The sequence below is a fragment of the Lactuca serriola genome, chromosome 9 (assembly GCF_051521515.1).
Source record: "Lactuca serriola cultivar US96UC23 chromosome 9, Lser_US96UC23_V15, whole genome shotgun sequence".
Lineage (NCBI taxonomy): Eukaryota > Viridiplantae > Streptophyta > Magnoliopsida > Asterales > Asteraceae > Lactuca > Lactuca serriola.
In genome coordinates this window covers 8031120-8043393 of record NC_136416.1, presented here as the reverse complement: position 1 = coordinate 8043393, position 12274 = coordinate 8031120, and the positions used below count along the sequence as shown (strand labels likewise).

At 32.3% G+C, this 12274-nt stretch overlaps 1 protein-coding gene across 2 annotated transcripts; it reads left to right on the top strand.

Moving 5' to 3' along the window:
• Positions 1–8472: 8472 nt before the first annotated feature.
• LOC145076997 (GRIP/coiled-coil protein) lies at positions 8473–10225 on the top strand. 2 transcript variants are annotated; one of them, XM_079022780.1, is made up of 6 exons: positions 8473–8625; positions 8707–8826; positions 8914–9036; positions 9270–9497; positions 9585–9749; positions 9832–10225. In XM_079022780.1, exons 1-6 carry the CDS (start codon positions 8578–8580, stop codon positions 10072–10074), a joined length of 927 nt encoding a protein of 308 aa, XP_078878906.1. In that variant the 5' UTR covers positions 8473–8577; the 3' UTR covers positions 10075–10225. The 2 variants fall into 2 exon arrangements, with proteins under 2 accessions (XP_078878906.1, XP_078878905.1); XM_079022779.1 differs by having other exon boundaries at positions 8476–8625; positions 8704–8826.
• Positions 10226–12274: the final 2049 nt, after the last annotated feature.

Below are 12274 nucleotides of genomic sequence, written 5' to 3'. Positions count from 1 at the left end.
AACCTATATTGCTAATCTTTGAGTTTTTGTGTATTTTGGTGGTATTTTGAAGAAGAAGGCATCTTTGAGCTTGGTTACAGCAATCAAATCATCTCACCAACCTTGATCACGTTTCTGGACCATTGTAAGTCCCTAAGATCCAACCTTTATGTTATTTACCTTTAGATCTAGCCCTTTTGTCCCTAAATCTTCTTGTTGTGATAATTTGGATGGTTGGATCTCATAAAGTTAGCAACTTTATGAATCTATGTGATCATTCTAGTATTATATGTTCCAAATATGATGATCTATGTAGTTTTTGGTTCCATTCTCAAGTTTAAGCCTTTATTTTCATGTTTTTGACCTAAAATGGAAGGGACATGCATTGGACATGCATGTCGATAAAGCTATGATTTTTAGAGGTTATTTGGAGTATGGAATCATTATGGAAACATTCGATGTGCAACTCTAGAGATTTGGTGCTTAATGGGTGTCTTTATGCTTTTGGTCACTCTTAAGGAATTAGGGTTTGGAATCTTGACTTATCGAGGAGTCTTAATGTATAAAGTTGGAAACTTTATCCATCAATACCATGAGAAGGACCATATCTAAGATTTGAAGTTCTTGAAGTTATAGGAAAAATGACTTGGTGGTTAAGCTGTCCAGACCAGTCCCCACGGCGTGACCTTAGGTTACCACGACGTGTGTGACATCCCCATTTTCACGGCCAGAAAAGACCGATTATGTTTATGCTTTATAAAAACCAGAGTACCCTTTTTATAAAAATGTTGCGGAATTTCTTCCCAGAAAAACATGATAAATACGTTATCAAAGCATTTCCGAAGAAATGTATTTTTTTATTTTAAAACATTGGGATGTCATTGTCAATACAGAAACATAAGCATAACAAAACTTACATTCATTATCACTAGTGATTTACATCTCCTTAATCTCTCAGTGTAATGTAACTTCATATAGACACCTGTGATACATATAAGTTGGAGTGGGTAAGGTTGGGAAACCTGGTGAGTACATAGGGATTTCAATCACACAATGTTATATCATATGTATAATTTAGAACTCACAAAATATACAATTTTACCATATATATATATATATATATATATATATATATATATATATATATATATATATATATATATATATATATATAAGCAACTCTTGCCCCACTCCATTAATCCTTACAACGAGACTATCCAAAATCTCGGACCTTAAATTTTACTCTTACTTAACCCATACTCTCGGATCTAATTCATGCTCTCGGATAAATAATTATGTCCATTCCATACTCTCGGATTAGGGACAAGTGTCTAAGTGTAAATCCATTCTCCCAGATTAACGACGAATGACTATGTCCTATCCATACTCCCGGACTGAGGACGACTGACTATGTCTTAATCCATACTCTCGGACTAAGGACATCTGACTATGTCTTAATCCATACTCCCAGATTAATGACAGCGGACTATGTCCAATCCATAGTCTCGGACTAGGGACAATGACTATGTCTAATCCACGCTCCCGGATCAAAGACATATACTAAAGTTCTATTCTCTGAGTATAACTCACTCGTACTCGTAAGAAATTACTACCCAATATTCCTCATAATTAATTTAGGTTTACTCTTTATCCTAAATCATCATATATAATCACGTATGTTCTTTAACACGTATTTCAGGCAACGTCAATTAACTCGCACATAAACATATAATTAATACTTCAATCAATACTTGTATTAAACTCATGTTCATGAAAGGGACTATGCACTCACTTGATAAGGTGGTGATTCCGAACTCAGACAGCGCTTCGCTTCTAAAAAAATAATTTTCTTTGACGAAACCTAGTATTATTACGACTAGAGTTTAGTCTATTATTCGCCGAGACTAATTAATAATCTAGATATTATTACTATTATATAAGCGTTAAACAATACTTATATAACCCATAATAATAGCCCAATTTCTTATTATAAGTTCTTAATAACGTTACTATAACTAGATTATGACCCGCGTAAAACGCGGGGAACATATAAAAATGTACATGTAAATGTATAAAAAAGTTGGCACTATAAAAAAACAAAGTAACATAAACAAACTTAGCATTATTGCTAACATTTAAATGTTTGAAAAAAAAAACAAAGAAACATTTGAATATCTATAATAGTTGAAGGACATCTTTGTAAACATAACTTTTTGTTTTATTAGTTTGACAACCTTCATCGTAATATATGAGTACCTTCAATCCCTTTTCACTTGTGACGCGAGAAACAAAAAAATATATAACTGAAAATGAGTGAAGACAAGCTTATGCAAGTATAATCCAACATTTGATAATTATTGTCATTGACTTTTGTTAATGACCATAGCAAATAAACTACTATAGGGAATTGCTTACGCTGAAAACAGAACGAGATTCTTTCATTAGACGGAGTTAAATTCATGTAAGGTATATAAGTAGTCTCCATAAAGAATCTATCATATATGATTCAGGCTTCAATTACGTTTCTTCCAAGCCTAACAATCTATAATCTAGTACAATTGCATAGTCCTTTGGTTTGGTCGATATTACAAAGTAATATGACCGGAACACCTATTTTTAGTGTAAGTTTATGGTTGGAAATTCCAGATGCCTTAAAATCATTCAACACAACTGAAGAGTAAATTGATTCCTCAAAAAAAACCTGGTAACTCTGTATCACGTAAAGAATTTGAACTCATATGTTTTCCCTTCATCTTTCATCAATCCTAAAATATAGTCATTGGTAGCATCAAATTCTACATTTGTAGGGAACAAAATAGTTTTATCTTGAAAATATGATTGATCATCAAGATGGTTTTCAAAGGATGGATAAATGGTGGATACAATTGAATGAATATGGTCACCTATAGAGCGAACAACAATGTCTTCTGGAAATTCAATTTCAACTTCACTATCATTAGGGCCGCCAATATTACCTTCACCAATTTTAACAATCCACTCATCAAATGCTTTTGTCTCATCCAAATCTTAGTTAGACAACCAAAATAAATCTCATGTTTACGGTTAAACGTAAAACTGTACATCACGCCGTAATTTGGACGAATATGATGCATGCACAATATCCGAACAATTGCCTCTTTGTATTGCTAGAAGAATTTGTCTAAAGCCATCTCCATATAAAATGGTCTTGCCTCCAAACGATTCTTAAAGATAAATACCTACAGAGCAATGATATCATCTTTGTTGATCATATTTGATGTATAAACTTCATTGTCGTTGAATTGTTCGTCAGAGTTCACTAATACTTTTGTATTGGCACGCGATATCCCTCTAGATAATGCCACATAAAGTTGGCCATGTGTGAAACCGATTCTGGGAGATAAATACCTACGTTTGGAATTGTTTCTCCGTAAGCTTTATTGATTGACATCGCGAAACATAAATTGATTAGAAATTGTTTTCTTATCAGCTTGAATGGTAACATGTCATCTTCATGCGGACATAGAGGAAACCTTGGACCAAATCTCTAGATAGTTTATTTTGACTATTAGTGATGCAATTGTACCAAATAGTTTCTTTCGATGATAAGTTTCAAACGACTATTTAGGGGCTTAAGGTTTAGAGGGAGGGTGTGTTGCAATAAATATTAACAAATTGGTTAAAAATGAGACTTATTTATGAATGCAAATTTTCATATGTTCTTAGCAGGAACATGTTATACTTTAAAGAACACGCAATATATTGTTCTTGTATCATCTCCTATTCATATATAAGTATACATTAATCCTAAAAAAAATAGTTATTTTGTCAAAATATCTGTTTAAAAATTAAAACCATGATTACTTATAATTTGAAAAATTAAAACATGATTATTTTATATATCTGACAAAATTTTCGTATAACAAAACTTTAGAACATAATTAATCGTTTAAAGATAATAATGAAATATTGAAATAAAGAATCAATTAATTGGTTGCTATCTTATTTTTATTTTTATAAGGTGATAATCTCGTTATGTCTTATTTAAAAACTTATATTATAATATAACTTATATATATATATATATATATATATATATATATATATATATATATATATATATATATATACACACACACACACACACACACAAATATTAGAGATTATTGGAATGTTAGATAGTGTAATAAGTTGCAATTAAATATAATTTTCAAATAAAACTTAGTATGAGAAACTAACCAATATGATCAACGGTCACAGAAGACATTATAACTAAAACATAAACAAAGAACTATTACGGATGAAACATAAAACTTTAAGGAGAAACATACAAATTTAAACCGTGAAGGATAACAAAAATCAACAAGTATATTTTTTAAGTAATTTAAACCAATATATTTTTAAAGTAATTTAAACCGGGCCACAGGTTTATCCCAATATTGTTACCTTAAGCATTTCATCGAACAGATAGTAGACATGTAGACCAAACAAAATTTCCAAGTATCCAAATCAAGGTCTCAAATCCTAACACATCCAAAAAAACGAAAAAAAAAAAAAAAACAAATTTGTGACTTTAACTACCAAAAGCAAAGGATATGACATACATTGTGTATGAGTCTACCGTTTATAATTTGATTGCTCAACTTATTGAACAATTCGTCAAAAGTATGAAAAAAATGGGGAATCCCATTGAATGATCTGATTCAAATTTCTAAATAACATAACTGTGACAATTAATTTTCAAACCACAAAATTTGACACCCTCATAACATAAAAATCAAAATATATTTTACTTACGTTCACAAGAACCCAAATGAATTCAATAATTTCTGTTGTTCGTCAACTCTAATTTCGACCTACAAGAAATCTAAAAAAAATCAAACAACTTGAGTAACAATCATTTTCATGTTGTCACAACTTTAGTACAAATATCGATAAATAGTACAAATATTAGTTATCAAGAAATAAGCATATATGAGATGACTAAAAAGTTGTCAAGTGGAATTTGAGTTACTTGTTTTCTTACCTTTATCTGATGTATTTATAATTGCAGTCGTTCGACTATAAATCTAAATCGTTAAGTAAAAATCAAAACAATCTGTTTTCCCCCATTTTCTTCTCCACTACAAAACTTAGGTTAGATATATTATGTAAAGAATTGAGGAAGGCGAGGTATTTTTGTATTTTATTTTTTGTGAGATTTAATTGTCTTTAATGAAATTCCTAATTTAATTCATTTTATTTTTGGTGATATTTAATTGTCATTAATAGAATTCCCAATTTAATTCATTTTATTTTTGGTGAGATTTAAGTGTCATTAATGGAATTCTAATTTAAAATGTAATATACGTTTTATAAAATCTATTGACAAAAATAAATGGGTTGACAAAGATGATGTCATCAAATAATCCAAAGGTGGAAAATATATGATTGAAATGCAATCAATGGTACTGAGTTCTTCAGTTTAAAAATAAAGGTTCTCTTTTAATAATATTTATACATTAAATAAAAGCTATATTAAAAATAACGTATGCGTAGCTCACTTACAGCGGGTTTTATAGAAAAACCAGTCTTTGCTTGGAGCAGCATTCCCGTGCGGAAAAGCTCTTATTCTCGAAGTTTTCGAGCACTCTGGGGCTTCTGCCTCGTGCTAGGGAGGCTCCCTAGGATTTTCGGGGGGTTTCAGGGCTAGAGAGAGGTTCTAGAGAGAGAGAGTAAAGAGAAGAAAGAATGAAAAATGTGTGAAGAAAATGAGGGTGAGAGAGGTTCTATTTATAGGGTGAAAATGGCTGAACTTGGTGTCACATGTCACTATCTAGTGGCAAGACTTGGGGAAAAAGCAATGACCAATATTGTGTCACATCACCCATTTTCGCACAGCACACTTCCGACTTCTAAAATCCGTAACTTTCACATACCACCTCCGTTTTTGACGTTATTTATATCCACGCGTAGGTAAAAATAATATCTACAACTTTCATTTTTACTCCATCGACTAATTCTCGACCGATCTTAAATTTAACAATACGAGGAGATTATACTGTTAAATGTTCGCTTAAAATTCATAACTTCTACATACGGACTCTGTTTTCGTCCGTCTTTTTACCGTTGAGTTCCTATTAGTGAGATCTTCAATTATCATTTAGGTCGCGTAGGCCAAAACCGCTCGATCTAAAATTCGAGTTTCAGGCCGTGCACTGCTATGCCAAATCTTAAAAAATTTATAATTTCATCATACGAAGTCAGATTTTAGCGTTCTTTTTTTTTTGTATGTTCTCGGTTTAAAGTATACTAAAACTTTTGTTTAGATCACTAAGGCTAAAATGCCCTTCATCAAAAAGTCACTATATACGTCTCCCGGTGCCGTGCCGGTTTTGCCGTAAAAACTTCGACGAGCCATAACTTCTTCATTATAACTCGGATTTCGGCGTTCTTTATATGTATGGAACCCTTGAGACATATTCTAAAACTTGGTTAAGATTATTTATTCTAAATAATCTTTTGTCGAAAAGTCGTTTTCGACCCCTATTATCTCTTAATTGACTAGTCTGGATCTACGGGCGTTACAACGTGACGACTTGGTAGAGACCCGTTTGCTTTGTCTTTCAGCAGCCACGACGTGGCGACCAAGTGAAGTGACTTTTGACTTTGACCAAGTCTGAATTTAGGTCATCTGGGATATTTTAAGTAGTAGATTGAGGCTTGGTCACTAAGTGTTGTACAGGTGACCCGTAGAGCTGGTAGTTGGAGCAACATTCAGTTCTGCTATCATTGATGTGAGTTTTCTTCACTTTACTTGTGGGTTGAAGGCACCCATGCTGACCCACTGGATTATATATCCTGATATATTGGATGATGTTATGATGGTTATATGATAGACTGGTAGATCTGTACAATTACATGTGTTTACTGGTTATGTGTTAGATTGGTAGATCTGTATGATTACATGTACTCGATGGTTATTTATTGTTATTGTATATGTCGACATGTTATGTTTTGTTGGGTTGAGGCGATCTCGCTTTGTGCTGAAGGCTAAGATACCCGAGGCGGTCTGGTCAGGTCAAATGCCCAAAGAGCGGTCCAGATAGGCTATATGCCTTGTGAGACGATCCAATCATTCTGAAGGCTCATATATGTATGTTGTTATCTATTTGGTTATGTGTGGTACTTTGAGGGAACTCATTAACCTTTGGCTTACAATTTGAACTTGTGGTTTCAGGTACTTCAAAGGATAGGGACAAGGTGAAGGCTTGACTGTACACATCATCCTAGATTTTTATGAGATTATGGTTTTTGGATACTCTAATTCATGTTTATGACTTTTGAAAACTATGTTATGTAAACATGTTTACACCATTTAGACCTAATCTGCCATGACCACTGTTCAGTGCTCATTTTACGACCACTAAATGATTAAAAAAAACTATTTTTACATAAAATTTTAAATTTTTTACATGACTTTTGAGCTTAAAAAGACAAATTTACGTTAAATTTTATGATGCATTTTAAATCTCCTAGTTGATATTTCTTTGTCTCATTCAATTGGGATTGACATGCTTTAGTGAGTCTCTCATCGCATATTCAATAAGTTGGTGGTAGGTTGGATTCTTTTTATGAAGTCTAAAGTTTTTAAACAAATTGACCACCAATTAACTTGTTTTTACAAGTTCGCTTAAATTTTTTAGGTTCCTACCACCTATAAAAAAAACTTCTTTATATAAATACATAAAATAAAGTTTATATGGTATAATTAATATTACTAATTACAAATAATGTTTACTAATGAGTACTAAAAAAAAGAGAAAGGTTAGAACTTATTAAAAAGAAATTGCCTTTTAGAGATAATTAATGATAAAAAGTGTTACAACTTTTTCAATGGTTGAACATAGCATAAACTATAAACAATAGATTGTATAAACTAAAAACTTACTTTTATTCAACTCCAGTCTCGGAAGATTTTTATTTAAAAAAAAATCAACTTGCTTCCATTTTCTCATAACAAAAATCATGATTCACAGACTTTATTATTTGCAAAAATTAAAACATTTTTTTTCAATGGTTGAACATACTATAAAATATAAACAATAGACTGTATAAACTAAAAACTTACTTTTATTCAACTCCCAGTTTTGGAAGATTTTTAATTTTTATTTTAATAAAAAAAACAAGTTGCTTCTATTTTCTCATAACAAAAATCCTGATTGACGGACTTTATTATTCGCAAAAATTAAAACATTTTTCTTTGATGTTTTCCCTAAAATAGGAATTACACAAAAATATATTACTCTTTATGCAATTAAATAGAAAAAGTTTTCTACAGAATATGGAGAATAGAAAAAGAGAAGAAGCTTGACAAATTATGCAAGAATAATATAGAAAAATTAAAAGAAAACAATATGATCTAATTTAGAGTTGAATTTCTAAAATAAAAGAAAACAATATAATTTAGAGCCGTTAGATTCTTTAAGGGAGTATCCAAGCTCCAAAACACGAAGTCCAATCTCCTTCCATTAATAACGTTACAACCCTCTTATTTAAAACCACCCCCCACTTTTACATCTCATAAACCTAGCCGTTACTTCTTCTCTTTCTCTCTGTTCTTCACTTTGCTTCAATTCAATGGCAGCTGCGTCAATGGAATCCCCATCTCCAGATCCCCTCTTTAAGGTTTGTTTTAATCGAATTGTCATCTTTTTTCTTCACAAAACCAACCCACTAATTAATGTCCTTTGTTTTTTCGAATAGCAGGGATCAACTCACATCACGGGTTCATCCCCGATCATCAGTCCGATCTCTGATAAGCATTTCTGGAGCATTCTTCGAAATCGGATCGATACGCTTCTTGAGAACCAGAAAGGTCCATCTTTGGTAAGAGGGTTAGGTCGAATTTGATTGATTCTGTGTTTTTGTTTCTGTGTTTTGATTTTTTGTTGGTTTTGGGAAATTTGGTTGTAGAATTATGAAGGGAAGAATCGTGCGAAAAGATTAAAGGAAGACTCGTTGCTTTTATTAAGGGGATTTGATTCTGTTGCTAGTTCCCTTTCTCAGCTTTCTAACAATCTTGACAGTGCACTTCAGGTACGAACTTAATACATCCAGATCATGTCGTCTTTACTTGATTTCTTTCCGGAATTTGAGAATTGGGGAAAATGGTCTTTTGTCTGTCTGAATCATTGATTTCGGTTTTTAAAAGCTAAATAAGAATCAGCCTAAATCTTGTCTCTTGTGAGTTATCTATTGGCTTATGATCTTCATCTTCTATTGGGTCGTAAGAACAAATTGAAATTGAGTCGCTTCTGAAAAATTTACAGGGAGCAAAAGATCTTGCCAGACCACCAACACTGTCTGATGTTCTTCATAGTTCTTTAGAACAAGCAAAAAGAGCTCAAAGTTCATCAAAGGATGAAGAGGAAGAAGATGATAATGAGAGTTTAGATCCCAACAGAAGAGGGATGAAAAGGAAGTTGGATTCCGAGGAAGCTTCTGATGAAAACCACGATGACACGAAAGAATTTGGGAAACTCAACCGAGCCAAAAATGTGAGTAAACTAAACTCTCGAGTCTTGAATAATTATATTAAGCACAAACTTTTTTGAGTCTCTGATGGTTATCTTTGATTCATCAAGATTGCAATTTCGATGGCAAAAAGAGCAGGATTATTGGCTAGAGAAATGAAATCAATGAAATCGGATCTTTGTTTTATGCAAGAACGATGCAGCATTCTTGAAGAAGAAAACCGGCGGCTTCGTGACGGATTTGTGAAGGGAGTTCCACCGGAGGAAGATGATTTGGTACGTTCTAATTAATTTCTATGCGCGCATTATTGGGTGAAAATTTTGTGGAAGAAATAAAATAAATTTGTCAATTGTCCAGGTGAGGCTTCAATTAGAGGCATTGTTGGGTGAAAAATCGAGACTGGCTAATGATAACGCAAACCTAACGAGAGAAAACCAATGTCTCCGACAGCTTGTGGAGTATCATCAACTTACTTCGCGACAGGATGAAGAGGAGGTGGAGGAGGAGGAGGAGGAGGACTACGAAAAGGTGATTAAGGGTGTGTGTTTGGACTTCTCAGAGCTTGAGGAGGATCTCGCCGGAGATGATGCCTCAGAATAACCGGAAGCAGGGAGATATGGGATCTCCGACCATTATGACGAGGACGAAAGATAGAATGGGATTGTTGACCAAAAATGGTTTTCTTGTTATAAACGAAAAAAGTGCTTTTGCTCAAATGATCAATGAATCAATCATTCATATGTTATTTTAACCAGCTGGTGCATTTACTATATGTAAGTTTGATCAATTTAAAATAACCTATTCCGGTTCAAATCAGTTATTTTTCAAAATAATTTTTTTAGTTCCACAATGATTTTTTTTCTTCAAGAATACAAATGCAAAATAAACTTCAAAACGGAACATAACTAGTTTTGGTCCGAATTTAATTATTTAGTTTTGGATAAATTATATAAAAATCATTTCCGACCTAAAATCTCTGTTTTTGAAAATAATTGATTCATGGTCATTGTGGAAGTGATCAACCTAAAAAGAATGTAGTGAATGCAACATATTTAGTACATAAATATGCACATATTGAAAACATTATAAGAAAGTAATGCTATGATTGTAGATGAATATGAAGGGTTGTAGATGCATTCGTATATCTCATACACATTCTTACTGTGCTCAAAAGGAAACATCGATCACAACCAAATAGAAGAACTAATGTTTGGGGGACAGAAGGTTAAAACGATCATGTTATGGTTATAATAGGCCGATCACATGACCGTGCAACGTGCAAACAACCCTTAACCTCCAAAAACAACAACCAAACTCATCCAACTCAATTCTAACACTTCGAAATCGATTTGTAATGGCTTAAAATGGATTAGTAGAGTTCAAAACATTTTTCTAGTAGAGTTCAAAACATTTTTCAAGCATCAAAATTCATCCTAATCAACACTATTAATGTGATCTATTCAACAATGAAGAAGGACATCATCCTCGACTTCAATTTAAGCTTTAACATATTGTTAATGACCTTTATATTGGATTTCCTTCAATGATTTGAACATATAACACTTTAATATATTCAAATCATATATCAAAACCTTCATTTTATAATATTTTTCAAATAGATCAACCGATCAAAAGATAATCCACCATTGCTAGAACTCAGTTTGTAATTCAACGTTTCGTAACTTCATGATTCACCATTTGAATGAATTTTACTTCAATCGAATGGATATGGAGCAATCAAATCCACATTCAAACGATATGAAATTAGTGATTACTCCAACTTTTTTTATAATACATGAATAATTTGGGCGATTCCCCATTGTTTCTTTTCATGATATACAACACACAACTTATAATGGATAATGATATACCTCAATTGTTTTTTTCATGAAATTGATGTTGAAACTTGAAAGAAAACATTAATCATACTTTAGTTTTGAATTCTCCTCATGAATTGAATCCTATTCCTCTCTATATTCTCTAGATCGTCAAATGGAGAAGAAAAACAAGTCCAACTCGTAATTATCCACAGCTATCCCTTGGAAAAGACTAGTCCCTCTACTCATGCTATATTATGTAAAATATACCCTAGATGGACATATTTAACATTAGTGGTACCTAATTGAATAGGTTAATTTTCGTTTAGTCCGTAAGTTTGAATGCTAAAGGCATATGGGTCCAACATTTAAAGGAGATAAGCCTAGAATTAACCCAATAATAAGCCCGATATAAATAGCTAGACGAATCCAACACAAGGGAATAAACTTAACATTAGAGTAAACTCGATCAATGATGCAAGCTAAACCAATTACCAAAGACTATTCAAAATATTTAAGCTAAGGGGTCGTTTGATAGTCGTTGAATGGGGTAGAATCGACTGGGTTGAAAGTTCTGACTGGATTAACTTCTGGCTGAAATTAATTGTTTGATTTTACATCTGACTGACCATGTAAAATGACTATATTTGTTGGAATAGTGTCTAAGGTTGCAACTATATTAGACAAGTATTTGACCCGGTTGTGCATGGTCCTTTTGGGTTGCCTTCACCATAGCAACTTGATAGGATGATTTATTAAGAGAGAGTAAATATTATTAGTATATTATGAGAATAATATAAAGAATAATAATATTGTTATTTGATTAATATAAGTCATAGAATTAATTGGAATTAATTTGGTGACTTAAAGAGATTAATTAAATAAGAGGGTATAAACTGTCAATTGTTTGATAGTTGAACTTTAGACTGTAAATCCATATAGATATGGATTGGGTGGATTCTAGAAGCTAAAGGATAGCTCAA

Coding starts and splice junctions, on each gene's coding strand:
- LOC145076997 (XM_079022779.1), top strand. CDS start 8,578: ATGGCAGCTGCGTCAATGGAATCCCCATCTCCAGATCCCCTCTTTAAG. Junction 8,827..8,913: donor ACCAGAAAGGTCCATCTTTG/GTAAGAGGGTTA, acceptor ATTTGGTTGTAG/AATTATGAAGGGAAGAATCG. Junction 9,750..9,831: donor CACCGGAGGAAGATGATTTG/GTACGTTCTAAT, acceptor TCAATTGTCCAG/GTGAGGCTTCAATTAGAGGC.